The sequence below is a fragment of the Malurus melanocephalus genome, unplaced genomic scaffold (genome assembly GCF_030028575.1).
Source record: "Malurus melanocephalus ecotype Western Australia unplaced genomic scaffold, MMel_1.1 scaffold_2, whole genome shotgun sequence".
Classification (NCBI taxonomy): Eukaryota; Metazoa; Chordata; class Aves; order Passeriformes; family Maluridae; genus Malurus; species Malurus melanocephalus.
Window position 1 is genome coordinate 8824589 of NW_026623234.1, and position 13060 is coordinate 8837648.

The window sequence follows — 13060 nt, forward strand, 5'->3', positions numbered from 1 at the left end:
TTGATATTCCTCTAATAAATTTAAATCAAATGTCTGCAGAACGTTTGTTTGGTTTGTTTTAYGCTAAATTTGCTCTGGGAAAAAAAAAATCACCCAGATAGAAATGTGAAGACATATAGTTTTTAAAACTATATTTTATTAGGCAGAGATGAATTATTTTTCAGTAAGTTATATATTATTTTCTCTGGCACATCTGTAGGGTTTGGATGAAATCTCAAGGAGTTAATTCTTCATCTACCAGAAGATTAAACCCTTCATTATTCATAATTCAAAAAAGTAATTATTTTAATTTTTCCTCGTAAAACTTGCCAAAAGCTCTGATACCTGACCACAGAATTTCAGCTATGATTTTGTCTCTAACTTAAAACCTAACAGTGGCTTGGGAAAAAAGTGGTCTGAGACAGCGTAATGCAAATCAAATTCCTCTGGAGCTCAAAATGCAAGATGTTTTGGCTATAGCAGATACCACCGCAAGTCTTAATCCTGTGGCTCAGGTACTCAAATTCCAAGTTTCCAGCCACCCTCACTGCTAGGTAAAGTAACAAKGACAATGATTTAGGCACACCAGTCAGGAAGTCAAAGTAAATGCTGCATCCAGAATACTTTTGAAGATAACTTCTCTCAGACATAAAATATCAGTCTAATTCAAAAAATACTAAAAGAGAATGTATTTGTCAGCTATGCTCCAGTGAATTTCAAAAAAGCAAATKGAAATCGTTAAATCCTAAAAGCACTTGAACCCCAAAAAAAAGACCTGAAAGCATTCACTAGCTGCAGTAGAGCATAAAAAAGCAGAAGCACAGCACCAAACCAGCAGCAGCAGACMCACGATAGCTTTCCACTAAAATTTCATCTAACAATCCCGACGAACACTTAAGAGTGCTGCCAACCTTTTATACTAATTCAGATCTCATGACTCTTGCTTTCAAAAATCCCCAAAACCAGGCTTTAAAAGAAAAAAAAAAAAAAACAGTTTCTGTATAGTTAATGGTTCTCTGCCTTTACATTTGCTGAGAAACCCCTACTAGGTGCCCTCATTGCTTTCCACACTTAGTACCTAAAAGGCAAATAAAAAGCAATACAGTGTTGGGGGACTTTTTGATACCTCTTATCTTTTGAGTTATTCATCAAATTTGTGGATTCTACCCAGTTATCTCTACAATATTTCTGACTAAATAGTTATATGTGCCAGTCTCATCAGCCTCTCAGCAATCACCACCAAGGTACAGGTGGAAGGACATAGTGCCTGTAGCTCTGGTCTCATCCACTACACATCTTGTACAGATGCCAACATCTCCAGCCCTTGGTGAGATCCCCCATTGAAGAGAATTGCACCAGGCAGGTCTTTGCATTTTTAACCAAAATATCTTAGAATACAAAAAAGTCACATTCAAAAACTTTTTTGCAGTAGAAAACTTAAAAGTGCAATATTTCCTTTCCTGGGGCTGTGTTTTTCATTTACATGCAGATAAAAGTTTGGCCAATAAAAGTTACATTTTGATGGTAACCTGCATGGTGTACACACTATCATCTACAAATGGAAATACTCAGGATCTTTAAAAATTAATATCCCCTCACRATTAGATTTCATAAGTCATTTCTATCAGATATCAAAATCAATCTAACTTGATTATAGAGTGTGAAAAAAAGTGTTTTCTTCCTAGTAAGATTTTCACAACTTCTCATTTTTATTCCTCTACTGTGACAAATTGCCACAGCAGACAAAGAAAAGCACTTGGCAAGGACTGGTATCTTCCAAAAATTGTGTATTTTGTGTTTAAAGCATCTGACACAAGAGAATCCAACCTATCTGTGACTTTTGACTTCTAGGCAGAATGCTCAACTAAAGTATAATATTTTAAACAAGTTACCTCTGTGAGGGATCCACAAGGCACTCCACCATGCAAGACTCTATCCAAACTATGAAGCGTGGTGGATAAAAAGGCTGAAGAAGGATTGACAGACTTCCTTAGTTTCATTTCATAAGCCTACAAAAGGAGGGGAAAAACAGGAAGAGAAAACAAGAGAATCAGAAAATGCTTTTTTAATGGAAATAGTATTTGCTTTCAACAACCTGGATGACTTAACACTCGCCAATGAGTGAAGTATTGCCATATTCAGCTATAGTCTGCTCTTAGCTCATCACCCTTCAAGTTTTCCAGAAATTAGGGCTTTACTGCGTATTTTGGCATAKTCTCAAATTCTGGTTCAAATCTTATATCTGGAGAGTATCTTCCCCTTATACACACCTCCTATGATCTAATTTATTTAGATTGGGTTTTTTGCTCTTGCTACATCGGTCATGATGCTACATCCCTCGCTCTGACCTGAAGTCCACTTGATATCCTGTGTTTGCAAAGATTCAATCCACATCCCTTAAACGCAGCTAACATCCTCTGTTTCTGGAAGTATAGTTATGGTAGGCACRCATCTGGTCATCTACCAGCTGCCTCTGTATAAACAGACCGTGACCACTGCTGTCTGATAAACTTCAGTATCTGCCAGGCTTCTCTGGCTTCACTGAGCAGAGATGTGTGGATGACAGGCAAAAGCAAATGCTAGAACTCCGTTTAAATTTCCTTCTCTCTTCAATTTATTAATTATTAACAGTTATTGATGAAAATCTAGTCATAAGCTAGCTTTAAATACATCCAATACAAGTTGTAATAATTCTTCTATAACTAACTTTAGTGCAGCATATCTGTAAATTTAAAGTTTCACAAAATTACAGATATAATTACTATGCCAATTACACGTAATAAACTTTGACATGGAGTATTTTTGTCAGGAATAAAACGGGGTTGCATTGACTGAGGTCAGAACTGTCTATACCCTCTCTCTTCTAAAAGACATCTTTTCACATGAATTCAAAAAAAAGAAAAATCCAGCCACTGCATTGCAGTTAACATGTTTCCCTCTTGCACCTCCCCAGTTAGGCTACCTGTAGCCTAAGGCACAYTACAGCTCATTTACATGGGTGAAAAAAGCCTTCAAGAAATTATTTTCAGGATCATTTCACTTGGTACCACTTTTATATCTAAACCAAATTTTGTAATKAAATTCTTATTATTTTCTTGTATTAAACAAAATCTTTATTTTTTAGTTGCAGGATCCAAACTAGAAGAAATTTTTACATGCTGGATTGCCAAGASTATGACTTATTTCCCGACTGCACTCAGAACCGATGCTGCAAGCCTGAACAATCTCATGGGGCTATAATAGCCAAGAAATCTAACTACATCAACCTAAAGTGCATCAGAGGCCTACATTTAAAAATAAAAACATGATGTCATTGTGCAATAAAACTGAGACACCACAAGCTTCCCAGCTAAAAAGATGAGTGACAATGTTCAGCTTTTCCCCAGATATTGTATCAAAAACAGTATCAACACAAACATACTTACTGTCTGCATTTTGGGAGCACAAGCTCGGCTCACTTTATGAAGAAGTTTCTGCACCTCATAGTAGCTCTGTCCTGTCACTTTCATTAGCTCCAAGAGGGAAAGACATAAGAAGTCCTGAAAGATTATAGAGCAGTTCAGAGAGCTCAACCTAGAAATCCAGGCTGAGGACTAAACTGAGGCAATCTGCACAGAACTAGTACATATTCCACAGGTTTACCAACTCTCCCCTCAGATACTCATAGACATTGATGAGGTCCCCTCTCAGCTGTCTCTTCTTAAGACTGAACAGGTCCAGCTCCCTCAGCCTTTCCTYATGAGAGATGTTCCAGTCCCCTCATCATCTTCATARCYCTTCACTGGACCTGCTCCAGGAGCTCCCTGTCTCTCTTGTCCTGAGGAGCCCAGAACTGGACATTGCACTCCAGGTCAGGCCTCACCAGGGCTGASTAGAGGGGMAGGATCACCTCTCTCAATGCTGGCCCCAAAACCACCAAACCAAATCCAACCACAAAAACCACCCCACAAACAAAATAACCCTTTCACCTGACAGGTAGTGATCTGATAGCGACTCAGCCTTTCACACAGCTCTTGAGACAACTGTGCTCTTCTTAGTTTCTTAGCAGCCATGCTTCCCAGTCTACAGGGCAAATAAAAGAAAGAAATGTTTGAAAGACAATTTGAGTATGACTATGTGGACAATTCCACTAACTCCCTTCTAATGAACAGGGAGGTGTGCACATATACATCATGTAATGTGATATAGACTTYCCATTTAAGTCTGTGTCACATTAAATTATATTAACAGTCTGAATGCAGTTTTGTTAAATTACAGCCCCTCGTATTTGACCACCTATGAGAACAYACCAGCAAGAACGAAAGTGTCAGCAATGTCTATAAGGACAGACAGCTCTAGGACATAAAAAAGCCAGCAATCACAGSAAGCATTCAGCCCCAGAACATACACTGCTAGAATACAACACTCAGTTTTGGTGACCCCTTGACACAGAATTCTGCTGAACAAAATGCCACGGGATGGTGTTCAGTCCAGCACAACCCAAGCACACATACACGCATGCTTGACCATGTCGGTTTCACACGCGTTATTCAGGCAACATTCTTATGTAAATGTAGGCAAACARAGGTTTTATAATGTAGTAAGTGCAAACATTGTGAATGCTTGCCATAACACAAAACTGTTACAACTTTGCAGATGCAAGGGCTTCCACATCTTCACAAGACGGAAACTTTATTGCCCGCACTACGAAATTCTCCTTAAACAGGAAGGAACCCAAACGTTTCCGGCTCCCTCCGCCGCCCAGCCCAGCCGGCCCCGGTGCCCGCCGCAGCAACCCGGGACACGGGGATGCGCCGGCAGCCGGAGAGCCAGCCCGGCCCCCTCTCGCCCCCGGCAGCACCACGGGCACCACAAAACCCGCTCCCGCCGCAAAGCAGCCTCACCCCCGCGGCTCGGGGTCTCAAAGCAGCCCGTACCCTCGGCCCCAGTGTCTCCGGCCGGGCCGGGCCGGGCCAGCCCCGCTGAGGGMGCGAACCCGCGCCCCCGAGAGCTTTCAAAGGCTCCGCGCGCCAAGGGGCGGGGCTGCCGGCAAGGCCTGCGCTCGCCATTGGCTGCGCTCCCGCCAATCCTCGTGCAGCGCTGACCGCGCGGGGCATGCCGGGAGCGGTAGTTCTCGGGAGCGGGCGGGTTTGTGATGGCGATGGCGCTGCTCCTGGTAGTGTCACGCCGCCCCTCTTCTGTCAGGAGTCTGCTCTGCTTTGCGGGGAATGAGGGCCCGAGGGAGTGTGGTCAGTGTTCGTTCCGCTCGTGAACGTGAGCGCCTCTCCGGAAGCGAGAGGGAGTTGAGTGGAATGATGAGTCCTTGAGACTCCTTTTCTCCAAGCTGAACAACCCCAGCTCCCTCAGCTGCTCCTCACTGAACTCCAGGCCCCTCACCAGCTCTGTTGCCCTTCTTTGGACATGCTCCTGTAACTCAATATACTTCCTGTATTGAGGGGTTCAGAACTGGACCCAGTACTCGAGAGAGGGCCTCACCAGTGCCAAATACAGGGGAAGAATCCTTTTCCTAGTCCTACTGGCCGTACTATTCTTGATACAGGGAATTTCTGAAAGTAACAGGGAGAAGCTGTCATCAAACATGATTGACATGAATGTCTATGGTGTGAATTTTCTGACCCACTCTAAGTTACACTAGAAAGTACTGCACTTAGTACTGTTTAAGTTATCTGCATAATCTTTACAGTACTAAAAGAAAAATAACCCAAGTGAAGAAAAGATGGGTCACCTTACTTTGGACATCTAACTGAGAAAGTGTACATTGGGAACTGCATGGCAAGGCTTTTGTCTATTCTGAAGCAAATGCCACAGTGAAGTTGCAAGCTACAGAATACTCCAGCCATTGTTCCAAATGAGTGAACAGCAGGAGCAGCAAGAAGCTATCATGAAATGCCCAACAACTACAGTGTTCAAAAGGGCCAGTAAATTCGTGTTTCTTTCATGCCTTGGAGGGAGCTTACATGCCAAAAGAAGTCCAGAGGACTTAAGAAGCTGGGCAGGGAGTAAGCAGCCCATACAAGCAACTCAGAGCTGTAGTGAAAAGGTAATTGAACAGGGAGAGATGGTATGGAGGAAGAGCTCCTCCTAGTGTAGTTGGCCTTTAAAAGTTGACTTGAAAAATTTAAGGCACAGTTGTGAAAAGCTGTCCAAGGAAAGGGAAGATATGTCTGTTGCTGCAGTTTAGTTTCAGTGTAAAAAGGAAGACATTACCATAGTATAACTCATCATGAAACTACTCTTTCCTCCTTGGTATAGGGGTAGCAGAAGCCCCACCTTTCCACCAGAGGAAAAGGGAGCATTGCCTTGATGACTTTTCTTTCCTCCCACAAATGCTTTTCCTTCACCTCCAGGCCAACAGGCTTCCTTTCCACTTTCTACACAAACAGAATACCTGTATTAAACCAGAGAACTGTTTGGGGATGTTGAGCAAGGGAAGAAAATCTTACCAGCCAAGTTGTTAAGAAACAAAATCACTATACCCAGGTGCCTCTCCTGCAAGTCCTTTGAATCTCATTTCTCAGAGGTGTCATGATTGTTCCACTGTCTGCTTCTCAGACATGCAGATACACTTTTAAACCTACTGTCAAATAATTGTGCACCATCTTCTCTGTGTAACCTGAGAGAGAACATTCAGAGGATAACCAGAGAGGTTCACATGTGCTTAGTCACTGTCAGGTTCTCAAGCAGCAACAYGGCTGGCAGCTCCACAGCTTCCACATGTTTGTGTAGGACAGTAGTGGCTACGGAATCAGGCCACTCTGCAAACAGCTCTGCTCTGCTCTGACCTTGGTCAAGCTTCTTCATGACAGGGTGTCTGTTGTCCCTCTTGGATTTTCTTTTAGCTCTTTAGTCTRCAAACATAGCAAGTAGTGCCGGTCCAATTAACTTACGTGTCGGGCGTGATACAACATAGAACTGCACTAGACTAAGCCTTTTGCTGCTTCTGGAACTTATAAGAAGGGATTAATAAAGCTAAGAGATGATTACTTTATAAGAACTGAGTTTCACCACATTAACATAAGAAGGTCGTTTGAACTGGCAACATTGGAGGAAGAGTCACAGAAAGGCAGAAGTGTAACAGCAACAATAAATGAGGTCTCATAGAAGCAAAAGGATCAAACATCAAGCACACCAATTAAAATAAAAAAGGGAATGGTGATTAGCTTGCTAATCAGAAAATGATGGAGTCTGATTTGAAAGACACATGATGTATCTTATCAGTACTTATCAGTTCCTACCCAAATAAATACTCAGCAGTTAATAATTCAAGTCCCTAGAATTGAAAAGATAATGGTAAAATGTTTCCTTTCTGCAACAGATTCCACAGAAAAGTTTCTTCCTCAAACCCAAGGCAGCCTTTTGTGAGTGTTGTCAGATAACAGTTTTCATTCTGGAACATTTCAGATGATTCACGTAATTATTAACACAGTGACAGCTCACTGATAGTGTTCAACAATCCTCAGGTTTATTACTATTTTTCAATCAATTCTTGCCTTACAATTAGCAGTGTTCCCCTACTCCTGGGAAAATGTCTCCCCAGAAGAGTTTACTGTGGGAGAATACAGCAACAATTCAGAATCACAAGGGTAATCCAGATACTCAGAGCAATTCCCCCGCCTTATGCTTGCTGACTGGAGTCTAATTAGTCTAATATATTCTTATTCCTCAGGGTTATCCACTTGAAGCCTACCACATTCTTTATTGGAAAGAAATTACCCATGAACTCCAGAGGCTGGAAAACAGGTATAGAACAGCCCATGCTTTCCTGGGATTAAGATCCCAAGAGGTTGCTCAATAACAGTACACAAAGGAACCATCAATGAAGTATTCTGTCTGTGTCTGTCTCTCCAAAAGAGTTGGAGATTTATTACCACCCTTTTGAGGTTTCCCTATCTCAAAAAAAAATTAAAAAAAAAAAATAAAAAAAATAAAATAAAATAAAAGATCTCATAAGGAGGCCTGAACCCTGGTTAAAAATGCTTTTATTTTCCCTGCTGGCCATACCACCACAGCTTGAGCAAAGCTACCTCAACTTGAGATTTTACCAGATCCATCTGCTCCAAGGATGCAGTGGAGGGAAAGGAAACCACCCTTCTGTTGGTTCCAGAAGCAGTGCAGCACTGTTGCCATTGGCTATAATAAACAAATCAAAAACAACAGATCTGTGAAAAAGTAACTCATCTTTTCATTTTGACTTATTCTTCCCCCCACGCCCCAGTCCTCTGAACCATCTGTGGACTGGATAAATGCTTCTCCCCAGGCAATTAACCTCTTTTCTCCTGCTCAAGAAGGATTAAACCCAATTATAATGAATCCTCCTCAGGTATTAGTGAAGACCTGTCTGACCACACAYCTTTACACCCAGGAAAAAGATTTATTTTTTTCCCCCTCAGGACAGGCAGAAGGCATTTCTGTTTTCTGCCTCTTCACACATACTGCTGTGAATCCAAAATTATCYATAACCCCCAAAACCATTTCAGAAATATTCAGCAGCAATGTAGAGTTTTTTGAAAGGAGCATCTGTACCTCCTACCCTTCTTACAAAAAAGCAGACTAGCCACATTCACTACTGCAGGYGGGACAGACCCACCTGCATGTGACAGCTTTGAAAAATTCAGCTGCATTTGCTTTCTGCCCAAACTATGACAAACAAATTGAGAGACTTCAGGGATTATTCCACTTTTAGCMTGTACTCATGTAAGAAGATTACCCTTCAAGATCAGCTTCCTACTTAATTTAGCTTTTCCTGGTTAAAGGGACAGGGGGAGCCATTCAAGTCTTTGGACTTTTTMTATTTCTCTGTTAAGTTTCTATTAGGTGAGAAGGTCATGAACTGATACAGCAGCAGCATAATAGTCAATGTGGAGCTTTTGGTACCAGAGAGATCTTTACCTGTACATGCTAAACCAAATTTACCCTACATAAAACAAACCTGACATCCTCCTGCCTTGCACCTATGCCTTAYCAGCACCTCTTTTTGACTGCCTTGTCTTGACATTCTGTTAACTGATGTTGCTGGGGTTGTCCCGGTAGTGATGTCTGCAATCACCAGTTGCCACTCTCAACACAGAATTTCCTGCAGCTTTCCCTGAGATGCTGAGATAGATGAAGAAGTGACAAATATCACAGCAGYGGGTCTTTAAGATCACTGTGATCCTTCACAGTAGCCAGCCTCTATTGAGAAGCTGCAATTAGACTGGAAAAATCCAAGTACCTCACAGTGATCAGCAGCAAAAGTGCAGTGTGTAGCCCTTGTCATCACACTCAGAGTCAGACGCCATGAAATTAGCACTGATGGTGCCTGGTTTTAACAATTCGGGTGGGACATCTGTTGCTTTCAGGTACAGCCCTCRCTCCATCTGTAGAATTCTTCAGTGGAGAAACAACAGAAGCCAGTGGACTTGACTAAGAGATGAGCTTTTTTGCTCAAGACAACACCAGCAGAGTAGATCTCAGACACTCATCTCTGTGCAGTTGCCAGAAATGGGGAAAAAGGAGTCTTCACTGGTGATGYTAGAGATTGATTGCTCTGATAACCCAGCAGCTGATTTCAGGCCACTAGCATTTATTTCAAACAACAAATGCACAAATCAGAAAGTGAATGAAWCCTGGAAYATTTCATTCCTTAATTGTTTCAGTYTTGGGCCTTTGGCTGTTGCATGCTTTTTATTCTAGTTATTTTTAAAGCAATGAATGAGACCCCTATGACTGGAACTACAAACGAAACTGCTCCAGACATCCTCACCATCTTCTCCTAGAAGATGTTGATGAAGTGTTTCTAAAGGTGGCCAAGTGGCCCTGGCAGACAGGAAAAAACAGCAAACCTGGGCAGAGAAAGCAGAGGAATGTTTTCACTGCCACAGTATTTGTGCGTTACAGTTTTCTGCTTGCCCATGAAAGAATGAGATATCTTCATGCCCTGCAGTTACTCATGCTCACACACACCTACAAGGAACTCAGCAGTCTCAAACAAGATCAAACCAGAGACCCAGTGTCTTAGCAGCACTGGAGAACAGATGGAAGAGATCTCTCAGTGGATAATTATAGAAGATTTAACCACAGAGGAAAGAAGAGATCAGGTTAATTCTGTGGTGACTATTTTTTTTTGCCTTGAAGCATGGTACTTCTTATCCATTTTACTGGGATGAGCACACAGCAATAACATATGCAGATATCATCCCAGGACTCCATTATTGCAAACTTGATTACTGGAGAGACTATCCAGGCAAGCATGTTTGTCACTCAGTGTTTGGGTATGATGCTATAGCTGTGATCACATTATCCTCGCCCTGCACTGACTACCCATGATAAATTGCTTCTACAGAGCCACAGCTATTTTTAAAATAAATCACTACAGCAAATTGTATYAAATTAACTATGCAGCAAATTAAGCCTATACTTAATTGAAGAAAAATAGAACATTTGTACAGCAAGAAGCTGAATGGCTGATTAGCTGTTTTGCTGAGGCAGGGTCCTATTTATTGTCTAATAACTGAACTTTTGTTTCAGTGGTCTTTAGCATATAGGCTTACAAATGTGCATGAAGCCTCAGAGTCCATTCTACTTCAGTCTCAGAAGGACTATTTTCCCAAACCTCACGAGTTTTCACGCTTAAGCGGAAAAGGGCATGAAATGAGAACACTCGCAGCCTTGCAAAATAGAGTGCACCATAAGGAAAGGTGCCACTAAGCTGACAAGAAGTTAGAGTCTGCATTCATGACTGACTTTGATCAGCTGTGCTGCCATGGCATCAGCAGGGACAGGAGTATCCTGGGCTGTGTGACTCAACAGCCCTATGGTACCAAACGTTTGATTCCACTGGCTCTCATTCAGCTTCCACTGGGAGCTGCGTGTTTCTGTGACCTCGCAGTAGGGGCTCACCAGCTCACATACAAAGGTCGAATGATTTTTTAAAGYCTCTGATTTGAGCTGGCTTGATTTCCAGGTTTCTAGCCCAGGMGTGCACAGCTGACAGCTTCTAACCAGAGCTATCTGAAGAGAATCAGGAGACACATGTCCCAGACTGGTAAAACTTGAGTCACTYTAAATCTATGGTTACTCTTCAAATATTTGGGCTGGAATAATAAAATCAAGAATATAGACCAGTCATCAGGGCTGGGAATGGGCAGATGAGCAAGATGACTTTTTTGTCTTAACTCTCAGTGTTATGTTTAAAATCTACCCATATTTAAATATATCACCCAACGTCCTTCTTACATGGGTGAGGATTTAGAATAAGGTCACTGAAATGAATAAAGATACATTAAGTCAGACTAATAACAGATTCAGGGTGTTAAAAACATGGACCATAAACACAGTTTTATTTTTTCTTTCTCTCTGCCTTTAATCTGACAGAGACAAAAAGAAGCTGGGAGGATGAATGAATGTCAGATATGAAGAAAATCTTCATGCTTTCAATTTCCTATTATAAACCAGAACTAGAAAAGTAAAAAGCAGCAGAGGTCAGAAATGAGATACAGTGAAAAAAAAAGCAGCATTCACCCTCTTATTCCAGGGATAATGGTCCCAATCTGCTGTGTATGAAAAGAGACACTGAGAGGGAAAATCCAGAAATAGCAGAATGTTTACAGGGATACTCTTAATTGTACTAGATCTGTGTACAGTTCACTCTGAGGTTTTGTAGCTGTATCCTAAACCACAGAGCGAGTGTCCATGCCCTGCTTTGCCATCTGGGAAGAGTCAGAAGATGAAGAACAATTCTGAAGCCATCCGGAAGCCAAGACTTCTGTCTCTATCCCAGCATACTCAAGAGGGGCAGATGTTTGGCTTCTGTTGGATTAAGCTTTTGGCTGGAGATTAAGCTTTGTTGTGGGTTAGCTGCTGATCCTAACTGGATAGCTTGCCTTCCTATCTGCCAAAAATGCCTAGAGTAACACACTGGCTCTTTTCATGCAGTCTGCCAGCAATCAAAATCAACACATAACATCAAAACCATGTATTTCAAAAGAAATGAAAAAAAACAATAGGTTGGTATGGACAGGAATTCTCAGTCTTTCCTCCCCACTGTTAACTTCCTCTGCTTACAAGCACCTCCATTCCTCATTCTGCCTGTTCAAAACTTGGAGAAAAAAGGAAATTGCTGACACTACTTCACCCACAAAAGTATGGATATTGAAGGAATCCAAAAAGAGCAAGACTTTCTTCATATACACCAAGGTGGGCGGGACTGATGACTTGGTAAAATGAAATTTATTATACATTCCATCTCAGAAACACTTCCTGACATTTAACATTTTTGGCACCATTAACCTCTGTGCATGAGGGTGGGGGAACACAGTGGGGCAGTGCATGTTTTTAGCCCCCCAGCACAGCACTGCAAAGGCATGCTGATGCCCCATATGGCTCTGCAGGTGTTGGAGGCCACTTGCTAAAACCAGTTCCTTTCTCTAGTGCAGATTTCAGCATTTAAGGTAAATCCTGGTTTCCTTGGTTTATGTTCTTTCCTTAATAAAACACTCACAGAAATCTGAAGCAGCTTTGTCTGAGGCACAAATTAGTAATAAGTGAGGTCCATGTTCCATTTGGTTCTCATCCAGTGCTACTGATTTCACCATTCAGTCAGGACAGAACATTCCCTTTATGATTTAGCAGCAGTTTACACTAAACCTGCAAGCCATGAGTGACTGCATGACACAGAATAAAAAAAAAATAGTCCAGGCTAAGGACATAAACTTTTCCTTTTTTTCAGAAACCAGTTGTAGGAAGGCCCATGTCTGTGCTGGTGCATGCTTTTGTCTCGCAAAGGGCTGGGCTGCACAGGCATTCCTTGTTGGAACAGTGCAGCCTCAGCAGCTGCCAGAACCAGGTGGGTGAGTCCCACCTGCCTGTGCTGAGGCTACTGAGCTACTGAGCACCCTGGCTATGAGCTGGCACCCTGGAGTGCCTGTATCTGCACCTGAGTTGTACTGATGCTTACAGACATTCCCAGGACTGGATTTTAGAAGGGTGTGTGTCAAGGTTTGGATTGCTAAATCTTGTGGAAATTCCTATTCTAGCAGGGCTTGCTCAGTCTTAGTCCTTCAATACACAAAGCAGATAAATTAACAGTCATGCAGGATTGGGA

At 42.1% G+C, this 13060-nt stretch overlaps 1 protein-coding gene across 1 annotated transcript in view; it reads right to left on the minus strand.

Moving 5' to 3' along the window:
* Window positions 1-4988, minus strand: part of RAD51B (RAD51 paralog B) — a 355670-nt gene extending 350682 nt beyond the window's left edge. Inside the window, exons 1-4 of the mRNA XM_057367333.1 lie at window positions 4863-4988; window positions 3948-4041; window positions 3405-3518; window positions 1872-1988 (exon numbers count right to left, since the gene is read on the minus strand). Of these exons, the coding sequence (XP_057223316.1) occupies window positions 1872-1988; window positions 3405-3518; window positions 3948-4031 (315 nt within the window). The 5' untranslated portion in view covers window positions 4032-4041; window positions 4863-4988. The remainder of the gene's footprint in view (window positions 1-1871; window positions 1989-3404; window positions 3519-3947; window positions 4042-4862) is intronic.
* Window positions 4989-13060: the final 8072 nt, after the last annotated feature.